This window comes from Anas platyrhynchos, chromosome 22, assembly GCF_047663525.1.
Source record: "Anas platyrhynchos isolate ZD024472 breed Pekin duck chromosome 22, IASCAAS_PekinDuck_T2T, whole genome shotgun sequence".
In the NCBI taxonomy this organism is placed as follows: Eukaryota; Metazoa; Chordata; class Aves; order Anseriformes; family Anatidae; genus Anas; species Anas platyrhynchos.
Genome location: NC_092608.1, coordinates 7230694 through 7246516, shown reverse-complemented (window position 1 = coordinate 7246516; position 15823 = coordinate 7230694). Strand labels below are relative to the sequence as shown.

The window sequence follows — 15823 nt, the reverse complement described above, 5'->3', positions numbered from 1 at the left end:
ACTTCCCAGTTCCTTTACTTGGGGATTTAGTATTTCATCTGTCAGCAAGGAAAATAAATGCTGCTCAAATCCTTCTTATGAAGAAAACAACACCAACCACCTCCCATCTTGCAGAAGGTTCCCAAGGTCACGCCATCAATTGAGGTTTTTCAAGTCAGCAGGAGCGTTTCTTGCCGCTCGTGGTTTTTCTTGGGTGGCTCTGGCTTGGGCTTGGTACACCACCGTGGGACCTTGCAGCAACATCAAAGCGGGGAAAATCCTGGACTGGGGCAAAAAGAGAGGAGGGTGGCTGGGTTGCAGGCAGGGGCCGATTTCCCAGTGGGGTTTGGATGCTGCCACACTGGTTCTTGTCTTTGAGGGATCAGTTGGAAGGAGGCTGGGGTCTTTCCGAGCTTTCTGGAGTCTTTGGAACTCAAGGAGGGTCTTTAGTAGGCTTTGGGGGTCTTTGCAAGCCTGCTGGTGTCTTTGAAAACAGGACAGTGTCTTTGCAAGGCTTTGGGATTCTTTGAAAGCCTTCTGGGGTCTTTTCAAGGTTCCCACAGTCTTTGCAAGACTTTGGGGGTCTTTGCAAGCCGTGTGGGATCTTTCAAAGCCTCCTGTGGTCTTTACGAGCTGTGTGGAGTCTTTGGAAACTATGCGGAGTCTTTGCAAGTTTTCTGGGTTCTTTGCAAGGCTTTGGGGATCTTCAAAATATTCTGGGGGTCTTTGCAAGTCTCTGGGGGGTCCTTGAAAGTCTTAGTTTTTTTTTTTTTTTTGCAGTTTTCTTGGGATCTTTGGAAACCATGCAGAGTCTTTGGAAGTCTCCATGGGTCTTTGGAAGGCTTTAGGGTTCTTTGCAAGCTGTGCGGCTTCTTTGCAAGCCTGCCGTGGTCTTTGCAATCTTACTGCAGCCTTTGGAAGACTCACGGAGTCCCGCATCCCGCGTGGGGACAAGCGCAAGGACCTGCCTGTCCCCATTGCACAAGAGGCACTGGAAGCTCAAACTCACTCAGCGCTATTCCCAACGCAGGCTTTGCTCTGTGCTATCGGGCGGGAGATCGGCCCCGGTGAAGCATCACGAGACGTGTGTGCAAATTTAAGCACGCGCACGCTGATGTCTGGAGGCTCGTGGTTTCGCAGCTATACTTAATCTGGTCAAAGGAGTTCTCTGGTTTTGAAAAATCAGATTAGGAACTGCTCTGCGTAATCCTCCCCGCCACTGATGGATCTGTGCCTGCCCTAATTTGGGGGGACGGGAGCAGATAGCCAAGCCGGAGCTCGTGAACAACCCCAGGAGCTGCTCCGTGAGGGTTCTCATGTGCGCTTCGCCCTGGCTGGGTGCTTTGCAGTCCCTTCCTGCAGGCACGTGTGTGACTGCAAGGAGTAGGAGGGGAGCATGAAATATCCCCCCGTGGCGTCCTTTCGAGCTGACCTTTTGCATTGAGGAGGTGCAAACAGGTGCCCGGCCGAGCGGAGGCACGAGGCGCTGCTGTCGCTGCTGCTGGGGCACGTCGCTGCCTTTATTTTGGAAGAAGCAGCCAGCTTCGAGGAGGCAAAACCAACCCAGGGAGGAGGATGAAGGAGCTCGGGCGAAGCCGCGCCGACCCACGGCCGCGTTGCTCTCCCCGGGGGGGACACGCGGGCGTGGATTTATAGGGCAGTGCGTTTAATGCAAAGCTGGGGGAGAGCGTGGGCAGGGTGAGCCCAGGGTGCGTGCACGGCTCCAGCCTGGGGGCAGAGGCAGTTTTATGGGGTGCTGTGCTTTGGGATTGCCAGGGATGAAGCCTCCGTGTTTTACAAGGCGGCAGGCACTTTTGGGGGAGAAGAAAGGACGGAGGGGGCTTTTTGCTGCTTTCTCACCCAGGCGAAGGTGTTTGTAGAGCCAGCATCATCGAGTACTGCTGGGTTTTATCAGCTTTCAAACCATTTTTTCTGGTCCAAACCATTCTCCTGCCCTTCACCAGCCGGGACAGGGGATGCAGAGCCCCAGCACAACCTCACGGGATGCTTCCACCGTGCGGCATTACGGCTCCGCACCAGAAGGAAGCAAAAAACCCTCATGCAAACAGGAGCGGGACTTGATAACTGGTTCGATGCCTTCCCCTGTTGCAAGTAATTAGGCTGACAAGGCTCTTAAAAGTTCCTGCCTGCAATTACGCATGCAGAGTAATAAATAAGGTGTAATTACCGGCTTAGGGAGATTATCAAACTTTCCTTGACAGAGTGGCGGCGCAGGATGGGTGAGAAGGGAAGCCCCGTGGGGTCGGGGTTGTTGTGGCGTTCTGGGGGTCGGGTCTTGCCCCATCATGGCTGGAAACGGCCTGAAAGGACCCATTGGGGGGAGAGGGGAATGAAAAAAAAACAAAACAAGCTCGCCAATGTGCAATTCGATCTGACGGAGAGGCGCAGGGGGTTTGTGTGCCCTCCGAGGGGGCTGAATTCGCCCACCCCTCTCTGAGCCACTGTGCACAGGGAGCCTTAATGACAGCCTCTCGGGACAAGGTGTTATTAGGGAGAAACACTCAGCTCTGAATGGGCCAGATGGCTTAAAACTGAAATTCTTCTTATGCACGGGCATGTCAGCGCTAATAGCAGGTGGAGGAGGAAGAAGAGGTGAACGTAGCTGCCACCCAGCAAAGATGGGGTGCTTGGGGCTGGAGCGAGCGTTGCTGTGCCTGGTCAAAAACGCGCCGTGACTAAACCCGAGTCTGTGTGTGGAAAAATAAAAACACCGCACCAAACCCAACACAAGCATGAAGTTTCAGCTTCGTGGCTTCTTCCTTGATGGATGCGATCTGGGGCGGGTTTGGGGGGAGAAGCGTGGCCGCAGCGTGGGGAGGAGAGCACGCTCGGGAGCCCTGTGCCGAAGCCCTGGTGCGCGCTGGGAGCCAGAAACCACCATCCTCCGCCTGCTTCCAGATTACAGACCATAACAGCATGACCCCGTGGGGATGTAGGTGTGTTCCCTGTCCAGCACAGGGCTCAAACCAGCTGAGCAGGATGCGGTGCCAAAATCACAGCAGGAGGCAAGCTCAGCACCGTGCCCAGTCTAAACCAGCGCGACCAGCGGCCGCAAGTGGGAAATCCAACTTGCAGCCTTACATAATGGTTTTCTTTGGTAGACTTACAGGCGAATTCTTCCATGGGGGATGCAAGGAGCTCACAGTGATTCTGCTTGGCAGCAGCTTTATGAATTTTAGGGGCATGTGAGCCCCTAAAACCCTCCTCTAGGATGTCTCAAGAGCCAACACGATTCGCAAATCTATGCACATTGTGAGTTTGGCTCGTGATGGGTTTCAGGACATGGAATTTTGCTTCAAATCCCAAGCCAAGGTCTTGGAGAGTCTGGAAACACCGCTAGTGTTCCCCTCTCTCGAGCATCCTGCCCACCCCAGCAAACTCTCATGATCTTATTAAAGCTGTGCTCGCGTACGAGACACGGTGCTGCTTTGCTGCTGCAATTAAGGTCGGAGCCCTTTAATGTAGACTTGCTCGGAGATGTTTAAAGCAGCTGCCGTGGCGCTGGTTTGATCTCACAGGGGAAGGTGCGTGCAGGTGGTGGCTCCCAGCTTGCCTCTCCCCCAGCAGAGGACGTGCAGCTCGGTGCAATGGTGGGGACCCGTCCTCCTTGCTCTGCTGAGCCTGTCCCAGCTCTTTTGGCTTGCCAGGGGTCCTGCAGCAATGAGGACTGTGCCATCACTGTATCACCCTGCCCCTGTTGCAACGAGATTTGGGATGAACCACAGCGGGGTTGTCAGCGTGTCGGGCCAGCGGTGATGGAGTTTCCCCATCTCCCTTCTTGTCTCCATCCGTGGGACATGCAGGGCTGCTGCTGCCTCCATCCCGGGTTGGCCCCGAAGCTCCTTCCCAGAGGAGCAGCAAGATCCATCTCACCCACTTTTCCTCTTTGCCGTCTAGCGAAGTCTCCTGGGATCGCCTGGAGAGAGATGACTATCTCCTGAAAGCCATTTCTTCCAGCGACCGGGGCATTTCCCGTGGGAGCTTCACGCGCATTAAAAAAAAAAAAAAAACAATTCCCCAAACGCCGCATCCAAACAAAACACCTGAGAATCCCTAATTTCCGCGGAAAGCCTCTTGCCTTGTTTGGCTTTCTTTTTTCTTCCCATCCCTGCTTGCCAAATAACCAGTTTTCCCTGCACCCATTTCTGTCCGTGGCGTTCATCAGGAGTTGTTATGAAGGGAAGGACCAGCCTGAGCAAACATTTCCTTTTGCTGCTGCAGCGGTGAGTGCCTTCTGCAGGCATTGCCCTAATGGGGTAGCCGAGGCCGTGAGTCACCTGTAGAGAGCCTGCGTGGAAAATTTGGGTTGTTTTAAAGAAAATGCTTCGTTTTAATGATACCGTGTATTATAATAAGCCTAAACTACCATCCTGCGTAACAGGAGGGGTAGAAATGTTTAATGCATAAAGCTTTGGAGTCCTTATATGGAGCTGTAAGGGAGGTGAGGGAAAAAGGGGAGAAGGAGCCCCGAAAGGGCTGGCTGCTGAGCATCCAGGGCAGGGCTGTGCATCCCCACCCCGTCCTGCCCCCCTGTGCCCCCTCCCTGGCCCCGCAATTGCTGCCTGGCCCTGGGGGCTGCCTTATCGCCCGCATCTGGCGAGCGGGGCGGCAGCTTCGCGGGTGGCGGAGGTGGAGACGGCAGGGTCCCTGGTCCACCCCGTCATCGAGGGAAGGGAGGAAGGAGGAGTTAAATTCCCCTGCCTTTTAATCCAGTCATGCTGGTTCACCTACAAAGCCGGGCAGCCAGGCAGCAGCTTCCTTCACATGCGGCCGCCGTCCACGGCACACCATGCCCCAACGCCAGGTCGTGAAGATGTCCACCAGCCGCGCCAGCTACGGCGTCTGCGTGCTGGGCACCGAGGTCTTCCTTGACACCCACCGGTAAGGCTAGGGGGGGGTCAGGGCGCCGGCAAGCATCCCTAGGGATGATGGATTTTAGGGGGAGCCTAAAGGTGTTGGGTGGATTTACTCTTTGCTTGGAAGCGATGGGTGTTAAGGGGACAGATCTCTGAGCACGCATGGTTTTCATCAAGCTTGGTGCACGGGGGACGTGTGCCCCCAGCTCTGCTCCAGGCGCTGCCTCCCGTGGGGAGGTGTGCCCGAAGGAGGGATGTCGGCCCCAGCAAAAGCAAGGCGTCGAAGCGTAGCCGAGCAATGACGATGTGCAGGCAAAGCCCATGCACACCCCGGCTAAGTGGGATCTATTTCTGGCTGCGAGAGCATTAAGCAACAGCAATTCAAGATGAGCAACTTGTCCGGAGCTAAACTGGGTTAAAGAACAAATGTGTGGCTCAGGCAGAAAAAATCCACGAGCGGGTTTGCACAGGCGACGTAACAAGAAGAGATTTTTCTGACGTTAAACACAGGGGTTGCTTTATTGGCCAGATATGAGGCTGTATTTACCCTCCTGTGACATTGTCATTATTTAATAAATCACGTTTATAATGATAGCGGCTACAGGCTGAGCCAGTCGGTGCAATTATTTGGGTTGTGCGTTGGAGCCGGGCCAGGAGGTGCTGACGTCCCCCCGATGGGGTTTGGACCCAGCCTCAGCTGCCCTCAAAAGCATTTCATTGTTACCTTCAGCCAGGTGGGAATACAAAAACCCTGTTATTTGCATTGTTTTTCTCAATCTGAAGTCACAGCAAGCGTTTAAGCATGGGGCCCAAGTCCCAACACGGGCTGATTTGGCTCCTTGGTAGCAAATCTGAGCTTTGGTCCAAAAATACGTATGGCAGATGCTTTTTCAGCATCAGGGCCAAAAAAAATAGGAGTCCCTTCATGCCCACAGGGCACTGGTGGGAGGGACAGCCCTCTCCATGCTGGGGGAAATTCAGTCATGGATGTTTCAAGCTTTGACCATGGCTTGGTTTGGTTTTGTTCAGAAAACCAAGCTTGGTGGGAATCTCGCAGAAGCTTGTGTCTCCGTGGGGTGATGCAGAGGAGCAAGGGCTGGGAAATCAGGGTGAATAGACCCAAATTTGAGATGTCATAGCATGCAGCAGCGTGCAGGTAGACTGCGGGTAGTCTTGCAACGTTGCACACTGGTAAACGCGTGGGGTGACAAGCGAGATGATACTTTAATCTCCCCATACAAGCTACTGCAGGAACCGGGGCTGCCATGCCAAGAGCAATGCTGGGAATAAATCCCTTCTGTGCTTTTTTTCTCCCTGCTAAAATTTACTACCGTGTCCCTTTTCTGCGTGCGGCTGGGGAGGCTGGCTCCCGATGGCAGACAGGTTGGAGCACTCGCGCACCCCGGACGGAGGTGCCGGGGCTGTAATGAGCAGGTAGGCAGCACTTCAAAGGCGAGGGATGTCATACAGGTGGGGTGCAGGCTCTCCACGCTCGGCTTTGGGTTCTGCTCCACTTTGGGCATCTCTCAGGTCAGGGTATGCAACAGCAAAGAACCAGCTCCCCGATGGGTGACAGCCCAACGTGGTCCCTCTCATGGTCTGGGTTTTGTGCTGGGATGCTGACGTTTTGGGGTTTTTCTCCCCGTCAATGAAGGCGGTTGGGTGCCCCAGCTTCAGAGATGTGCAATCTGGGCTTAACCACGGACGGACGTGCCAGAGCTCCAGTGGGAGCCCTGCTTGCTCAACCACGCCACAGAGATAATACTCGTAAAATTCAGACAACACGTTTCGTCACCTGGAGATGGTTTCTTAGTCCCTGAAACCCAGCTAAGGCTGGATTTTAATTCCAGGAAACCAAGTTTAACTATTTGGGTCCTCTGAGGACAGCAGGAAAGACAACTCATGCTCTGTTTCAGATCTACCCCCAAAGGTGCCACGTCATTTGATGTCCATGCCACCTCTGCAGTTACGGTCCACATCATCCACAACCCCATGACAAAACCCATGTTTAACTCCAGATGGCCACTGGATCCTGATATAGAGGTTGTAGTGACCATCGATGTCACCAGCAAGACCGTCAACGACAATAAGGTTAGTTCCTTTGTTATGAAAAATGGAGTCAAAATTTACAGGAAAGCAAGGCAGACTCGAGCACTTCCAAGCAGTGCTAACATCAGCCGTGTTTCCTTAGAATAAGCTCAGAAACCCAAACAGAACCGTGTAATCATTGTGTACGAAAAATGAAACTAAGAAGGAGAAGGAGATGACATTTTGTGCCCTAAAAAAGAGATAACAGTGGTTGCAAAAGCCAGTGTCAGAAACTCCATGCCTGGCAAAAAAATAATAAAAAAATTAGTCTTGCCTTGGCTTTTTCTATACCAGTTTTTGCGTTGAAGCATGCAGAAATTGTTTGGTTGAGCTATGATTAAAGGAGCAGAGCTTTGATGAACCTTCCAACACCTTGTTGTATGGCATTGCCGGGTCAACCCAACGAGTGGAAAGACCTACTCAGCATGACGGGACACGGGGCATGACGTGGTGATGTCTTCGCAGGTTAAGATTTCATACTACGGACGGGAAGAGAATGAGCTTTCGGTGGCTTGGTTGTATCTCACCTGCGTAGGTGCGTATGATGGCAACGCTTGTCCGAACGCGGCCAGCCCTTCCTGACGCCGCAATCTCGTTGGGTTCAAGGGCTGGGAGGTAACTGGGGGGTGCAGACTGCCCATCTGCAATGTGCAGTGATGGTTTGGGTGTTCACGGCTTATGCTGACAAGCAGGAGGGAAACAATTAAAATGTTATTGTGCTGCCTTATATGGTGCAAAAAAGACGCAGGCTGGGCACTGTCCCCACCCAACGCACGCAATAAGCAGCCTCCTCTGACCGCTGGGACGATTTTGCTGATGGAAGGGAATCCAAAGATGACCATGTCACCCACCCTTCACTGCCGAGCCCCTCCTCGACCTCCAGTGCAGCTGGTGGAGAGGAATAGGCACCAAAGTGTAGTTGTCTGACCTATTTCAAGAGTTTAGGATGAGATGAATCATTCCCTTGAAATGCCTATTTTCCTCTGCTGACTACAAAGGGAGTCTAGACAACCAGTCTGGATGCAGAGCCTTCCACTTGGATGGATTAATTACCCTAAATTTGGGATTTTCTGAAGCACTCACATGATAGTCAGACCTGTGTCCTCAAGTCATGCACTTGCCTGCCAAAATTGCCCCTGAAGAGGCTGATGGTTTCCCACATCCCATGGACTCCACTGGAGCCATCCAGGGCCACCGCTGTCCACAGAGCTTTGACCTTACAAAAGCTCTTTGCTTGCTTAGATTTAGGACTTCATTTCCAAAATTACAGGCCCAGCTTCTCCATGTGCTCCTCTCTGCATCAAGGAGAAGTCCAATGTCTGCTCCAGCGCCCACATTTTACACGTGCTGTATATATCTCCTTCTCTCCAACGCAGTGGATATGTGTCTGAAGATAGGCTTTGCACAGATTTATGTAGGGTATAGATGAGATCTCTGGCAGACCTCCAGTTTGGGCCCAGAAGAGCTCTCTAAGGGAAGTCCTTCTCAAACTTCACATCACCCCTAGCAATTATACAGTGTCCACTCACCCATGGTGAAGGCACTTTCGTGCCTTTGTCATGTTTAGGCTTCATGAAAAAGTGCTATGGTCAACACGCAATTGGTGAAACCACAAAAAAATGCCGTGCAGTGGGTACGTCCCTGCTGGGGGACCCATGACGGGAGAAGACGGGTGGAGACCAAGTGGGGAAAGCCTTAAAAAAGCTGTTGGGTTGCTCTTCTATTGGTGTTTTGTTGGCAGCGTTGGGTCTGGAGCCACGCTGGGACATGAAGGTGGGGTTGGCTTTGGGTGACTCAATGCTAGCACCGGGGATGAGCCCAAAATGTCCCCGAGAGCTTGTTCCCATGCTGACGGCTTCCTTCTCACTCTGATGTTTCAGACATATCCCTGGACGTGGATGTGAGCCGTAATGGCAGAGTGAGGAGCAAAGGGAAGGACAAGGTAATGAGAAACGCTGCGTGGCTTTGGGCGAAGCGTGGAGGGTAAATGCGGGGAGCTTCTCTTTGCAGCCTCTTCCCTGCAAATCTCCAGGAGGGAGAGGGATTTGGGTGGTGTCTGAAACAGGGAAAATAATGTGGCAAGTTCTCAGCCTTCTAATTGAGGAGGAAAACACTTTATTTTTTTTTATTCTGTGCCAAAATCTCCTTCCTCTCCAGTCCAGCCCCAGGGATAGTACAGAAGAAAACACTTTTTTTTTTTTTTTTTTTTTTTTTTTGATTTGAAACGTGCCACTAAATGACTCATCTGCAAGTTTTGCAAGCAGCAAGAGATTTACCCCCTTGGCAAGAAATCTGCATATGCCCAAGCACTTACGCCCGGGTAATTGTCTGCAGCCAGATCAGCAGCACAAATTGTACATCAAGATGAGATGCGTTTCTAGAAATGGGATATTCTCTTTCAAATGAGGGCTGGCAGATATACTCTGGCTCGTTAGAAGATAAGATCTGTTTGAAATAGTCCTTGCTGACCTGGCTGGAAGCTGAGGTTAGGAAATTCAGTGGCTTGAAAACATTGCTGCCCTCTCCTCACCAGCCCTGAGTGCACTTTGTGGGATCTCCTCCGAGCATGGATGTGGCTGTAGGGTTTTCCCAGTCCACCCACTACTGGGAGGAGGCTGGGAGGGAGAAATCTTGCTGGCTCTGCTCCCATCCCCGTTGGGTGCTTCTCCTCCAGGCCAAGTGGACGTGGGGTCCGGATGGGCAAGGTGCTGTGCTGCTGGTCAACTGTGACAGGGACAGCCCCGGCGCGGTGGGGACAGACAGCGGCCAGGTGGACATACGGACCAATGCAGGTAGGACATATGGACCGGGGCAGGTAGGGCGTCATCCGCAGCACCAGGGGGACCTGTAAGGTCACACCAGGGAGCTTTGCCTCTTGCAGCACCTCCATCCTTCTCCCTCCTGTCTAAGGCACCATTCACGTGTCTGGCGATGGCGAAATGGGTGGCAAAAATATTATCTAGTGTAAGCAGAGCAATTAGAGATAGCAACAGCATTACCTGCTTCCCCATTGCAACAGAAATTGGCTCTTTTCCACATCTCCTTCCCCATTTTATTTTCCTGGACATCTCTATAAAATCTCTAAGCGTCACCCCATCAGGTTTGCCCTATAAATCCATGCACAACCAGAGACTGCGGGGAGAATAATTAGCAAAGCGCACAGGCAGTGCTGGAGGCTGGAAACCTCCCCACATCCCCTCTCCTTGTCTCCTTCCCCCCGTAGACCTCCAGGACATGTCCGTGATGCTGCTGCGGACTCAAGGTCCCAGCAATATCTTTGCTGAGTACCAGCTGGTCCTGCACGTCCCCGAGTCGGACGCAGACAAAGTGCGTGTTTTCCATGCCATACGTGAGTATTTCCTCCTCCCTTCCTAGCTATCCAGGCCAGCCCATCGTGACCCTGGGGTGGGCAAACCCTTTATTTTATTGCTCGCTCTGGATAAGGGCTGCGTGCCAGCGCTTGCTAGGAACACTTGTTTATCCCCAAAGTTCCTCTGCACTTTTAGAAGATGAGGCTATATGGGGAGCTTAAAAATTGTACAGGGAAAAAATATTTTTTTTTAAAAAAAAAAAAGCTCTGTTGAGTGGGATTGCTGAAGTTTTGAGAGCTTCACAGGCAGGTAACCCCCCAGTGGCTGCTGGTACCTCTGCGGCGCAGGCAGAGTCCCAGGCGCCAAAGCAGCCCCATCTCGTCGGGCTGCGCACTTTGCCTTTGAACACCCCGGTTGGTGGATCCCAGCAGTTCCCTGCCGAAAATCAGGTCAGAGGAGCCAAGTATATCATTAGATGCTTAACTTGAGACACGCACCTTGAAAGGGTTTGACCTGAGGGCATAGAGTCCTCTTTGTACAAGCAGATCAAGTGTGTTCCCCAGAGAAGAGCAGGCACACCCGCTCCTCTGCAAACCACGCTGGCATCAGCCACCTCCTCGCTGGTGCCTCTTTCCAGCCCTCTGGATGGGGTGGCCGCCCCGTGCCGGGCTGGCTATTTCGGTGTTTCTGCAGGGAGTGACTCACACCCCCAGTACAAACCCGTGCTGGGGCCGGGTAAGCTCTCCTATGTGCTAGACCGTGTCGGCAGCGGAGAAAACACCTTCTACGTGGAAGGGTTGGCTTTCCCTGATGCGGGCTTCTCCGGGTTGGTTTCCTTCAGCGTCAGCTTACTGGAGGTCCCCCATAAGGTACGTGGGGTCTGCCCCGTCCCTGTCCCATGCAAAACACCTACTGGGGTTTTCGACTGCTGCTCTCCAGCATTTCGCCTCTTGCAGTATTCACCGGGCACCCCGATTTTCACGGATACAGTGGTTTTCCGCATGGCACCCTGGATAATGACGCCCAACACCCAGCAGCCTCTGGAGGTTTTTGTCTGCAGGTAGGAGGGATGGCACCCCACCACTCCCCAGGCTTGGGGACTCTCCAAGGAGAAGCTTTTGACCCTTACTTGTTTTACGCATGCCGTACTGGAGCCTAATGTTGCTGTTGGTACCCCCTCTGGCACCGTTGCGCTCATTGCATCCCCAAGGAGAAGGTTGAAGGACGTTCTCCAAGAGCTGACCTCGTGCACAGCTATTGCCCAGTGCACCAGGGATGAGAAATGCACTGCGTGGTTGGGATGAGAGGTCTTCTGTGCTCCCTCCTTACAGCCTTTGCTCCTTCCTCTCCCTCCAGCATCAAGAGGGGCATAAACTCCAACGATGTCTTTCTGGAGCAGCTCCAGGCCCTGTTGAGGAAAGCCAACTGCAAGCTGACCATCTGCTCAGAGGTCGAGAGCCGGAGTGACCGCTGGATCCAGGTCATCCCTCGATGCTTGTAATACGCGTCTCTTCTGGTGCTTCTTACGGGCTCACGGGGCACGCAGGGTGTTGTCCCCACTGCTGACACCCCGGGAGGGATGAGCTGCGTTGCTCGGGGGAAGCACATGGATGCTAAGAGATGAACTGGACAACCATGAGCTAAAAGATGGGGAAATGCTGCTGGTGGTGGCAACAAGAGCGTTGCTTGGGCCCTGGGGACATTGCAAGAGGGACCCCACTGCAAGAGGGACCCCACTGCAAGAGGGACCCCATTGCGAGAGTGTCCCACTGAAAGACAAACCTTGTGGGGCATTGCAAGGGGGACTCCACGGGGCATTGCAAGAGGGATCCCTTGCAAGAGGGAACCCACAGGGTGTTGCAAGGGTGACCATGCGGTGCCTCGCTGGCAGGACGCCGGGTACGCGGGTGGATGGCCACATGTTCCCCCAGCAAGCCCCAGCCCTGCTCTGCTGGTCCTCGTGGCTGTGAATTGCTCACGTGGAGGGGACCTGTCCCCGGCGCCGTGGTGGCGGGCAGGGCGTCACCCGCGGTCCCCCCGGCACAAGCAGGGAGCTCTGGGGTTTGGGCAACAGCCGAGTTGTGCCAGGATCTCCCCGTTTCCTGCTCCACCCTCACCTCATGCTTCGCCCAGATGGCTATCACCCCCAGGAGCCTTCCTCCTCCTCCTCCTTCTCCTCTCTTTCCCCAACAGGATGAGCTGGAGTTTGGCTACGTGGAAGCACCACACAAGACCTTCCCCGTGGTCTTCGACTCACCCAGGAACAGAGGCTTGAAGGACTTTGCTTTTAAAAAGATCCTGGTGCGGCAGGGCATTGCTAACTCCTTTCTCCCCAAAAATCCTCTCTTGGGGCCGGCAGCAGCTCCCATCACTGCTCCCCTCTTTTCCCAGGGCCCCGATTTTGGCTACGTGACCCGCGAGCCCCCTGGACAAGAGGCCTCCAGCCTCGACTCCTTCGGCAACCTGGATGTGAGCCCGCCAGTGACGGTGCGGGGCAAGGAGTACCCCCTGGGCCGCATCCTGATCGGCAGCCCCCTGCCCTGGTGAGACAGGAAAGCATCAAAAACTGCGGGGAGGGACTGCAGCGAGTGGAAAATTCCAGGCTAACTCCCACCAAAGCGCAATTTTCACATGCAAACCGTGTTGCTGTTCCTTCTCCCCGTGCAAAATCCTTCGTGCACTGCTATGATTATTTCCCCCTCCCAAAATGTTGGTGCTTTCACTCTGATCCTACAACACCCTAAGCACCGTGCCTATTTTTCTTGAAAGGCAAAGCAAGGGAGTTCAGAAAAGGGTAAAACCTTGAATAACTGGAAATTGTTTTTGCTCTGCCCTCGGCAGCAGCTGTGGGCAGGGAACAACAGCACCCTGCAAAGCCCGCACAAAGGCGGCTCTTCATCCAGATAAACAACAACAGGGCTGAGCCCGGACAGGATTTGAGCCAGGACAGCAAACGGAGCAAGCTGTGCTGCTGCAGCGCTCAGTGCCTCGCTTACCCGGACGGGAAAATGGGATTTTCCCAGCCTCGCTGGGGCCATAATTATCCCTTATTACAAGAGGTTTTAATTAATGTTTTCTCAGCCTGCTGCTGGCTGTCTAAGAAAATGTAGGGAGGGATTTGAGGCTCGCAAGGATGGGGTGAATTAAACCTTGTGCCCATTTCAGGGGGGAATGTGCCAAAGCAGAATGTAATGCACATACAGATATATATGGATAGGTGTGCATTTATTTATATACCATTACATTTATATGCAAACGTGTGTGTGTGTACACCTATATGCATATATCCATGTAGCAGTACAGTTATAGGCATTTATCTTTGTAGAGGTGCATCTGTATGTATGCATCTGTACACCCCATGCGTTGTGTTAGCAGATTAGCAGGAGTTTGGGATTCGATGATTCGCTTTGGCCGTCAGATCTGCTCGATTTCCCACCTCTTCCCTCCTGAAATGGTTACAAGTGGGCAGAAATGCTGGCATTTCCCATCAAAATGGGATGTGCCGGTGTGACTTCTCCCCTCTGCGTCGGGCGTTTTGGGGACAGATCTCACTAAGGGGTGCGATCGCCTCTGTCTCCTCCTCCTCCTCCTCCTCTCTCTGTCCCCAGGGCCTCCGGCCGGCGGATGTCGAAGGTGGTCAGGGATTTCCTTTACGCCCAGAAGGTGCAAGCCCCGGTGGAGATCTACTCGGAGTGGCTGAGTGTGGGCCACGTGGACGAGTTCCTCACCTTTGTCCCCGCATACGACAGGAAGGTACCGTCCCTGCATCCCCCGTGTCGCATGTGGCATCTGCTGCTGATGCAGAAAGCCCTTTATTTTGGCAAATCAGCAGAGAAAAAACAAACAACAACAAAAAAAACCTTGGCTTCTGAGCAAAAGGCAAGGCCAGCCCCGTGCATGAATCTCCTTCTTTTTGGGTTGGCTTCCTGGAAAACGCTGAGTGCCCCGTGCAACCCCTGGGGCTGAGTTTGGGCACGAATGGGCTGGAACATGAAAATCTCCTCTTTTCATAAAAAAAAAAACCACCAATCTTCTGGGCTCATCCCCACAGGGTTTCCGGCTCCTGTTGGCCAGCCCCACCGCCTGCTACAAGCTCTTCCAGGAGAAGCAGAGGCAGGGCCATGGCGAAGCCACACAGCTCGTGGGTAAGGCGGCGGGCGAGGGTGCCCTGGTGGCAGCGGGTGCCGGCGGCGTCCCTCACCGCGGCGCTGCCGTCCCTGTGCAGGGATGTCGGGCACCGAGCGGAGGAGCATCGATGACATCCTGGCGGATGAGGGGCTGAGGAATGACAACAGGCACGTGCAGGTGCGTGGGGGTTTAGTACCCAGGGGTGGATTTGGGGAGCGCCTCTGCTCGCATGTGGCTCGCACGGGGCATGGGCCACAATAGGGTCCACAGGGGTCCATGTGTGGGGTTTGGGGAGGCAAATCAGGGTCCCTGCTCTCTGCAGCGCTGCATCGACTGGAACCGCGACCTCCTGAAGCAGGAGCTGGGGCTGAGCGAGCAGGACATCATCGACATCCCCCAGCTCTTCATCCTGAACGGCTCCCGCGCGGACGCCTACTTCCCAGACATGGTGATACCCCCCCAGTGCCCCTTCTCCTCCCTCCCCACCACCTCCTCCCTTCCACGCTCTCCTTTTTCACCTTTTGGGTGAAAAAAAACCTTGCTTTTTGGTCCATCCGCAGGTGAACATGCTGGTGCTGGGCAGGCACCTGGGCATCCCCAAGCCTTTTGGGCCACTGGTGGCCGGGCAGTGCTGCCTGGAGGAGCGCGTGCGGGCGCTGCTCGAGCCCCTGGGGCTCTCCTGCACCTTCATCAACGACTACTTCTCCTACCACGTCCTCTCCGGTGACGTCCACTGCGGCACCAACGTCCGCCGCAAGCCCCTAGCCGCCAAGTGGTGGCACGTGGTGCCCTGAAGTGGCCGGGCAGGGGCTCCGGTCCGTCCCGACGGTGGATGAGGATGGATTTGGAGCATCTCAAAATAAAGTGTTTTGCCAATCTGAGCACCGAGGTGCAGCATTTCCTCGCGGCCAGTCCTGTCTCAGCTTGGTTGAAAAAGCTGGGAAGCTGCTTTTGTTATCAGAAGGGGCTTTGTGAGCGTGCTGCACGCCAGGCAGCAAACATCATGCTGCCTTGGGGGCTGGGACCCCATCTCACCTATCCTACAGCCCCTTGTCCCAGCTTCACAGTGAATCACCCCCCAGAGTCCCCACATCAGCCCCAAAATCCCCTCCCATTTGTTGGGACACCTCTTACCCCGTGCAGCACACAGGTGAAGCCCGATGCTTGTGCAAAGCATTTCCCAGATGCCCATGAGCGCATTTCTTTTTCCCCTTTACGTTTACCCATTGCAACAGCTCCTTAAACATCCTCCTGCTGGTGCACCAACCCTTCCATGCACCTGACCCCGTCCCCTTTTGCAGCTGCTCCCTCCTCTGTTCCTCTCCGTGTTTTCTTTGCAAGCAGCCGCGGCGCTGCCCCGTGCCGTGTTTGTGCCCGTGGTCTGGGCCAGCAGGAAGTGGCAGCAGGAACCAAAACCAGCCCCGAGCGGCTCCGGCACGT

General features: G+C 54.1%; 1 protein-coding gene across 1 annotated transcript; it reads left to right on the top strand.

Annotated features, from left to right (window-relative positions):
- Positions 1 to 4698: 4698 nt before the first annotated feature.
- Positions 4699 to 15264, top strand: LOC101794588 (protein-arginine deiminase type-1). The gene is made up of 16 exons (XM_038166677.2): positions 4699 to 4881; positions 6773 to 6947; positions 7410 to 7479; positions 8825 to 8886; positions 9619 to 9736; positions 10168 to 10293; positions 10949 to 11124; positions 11212 to 11315; positions 11612 to 11735; positions 12449 to 12556; positions 12647 to 12798; positions 13864 to 14008; positions 14307 to 14400; positions 14481 to 14560; positions 14706 to 14831; positions 14944 to 15264. The coding sequence occupies exons 1-16, from the start codon at positions 4790 to 4792 to the stop codon at positions 15175 to 15177; spliced, it is 1986 nt and encodes a 661-aa protein (XP_038022605.1). The 5' UTR covers positions 4699 to 4789; the 3' UTR covers positions 15178 to 15264.
- Positions 15265 to 15823: the final 559 nt, after the last annotated feature.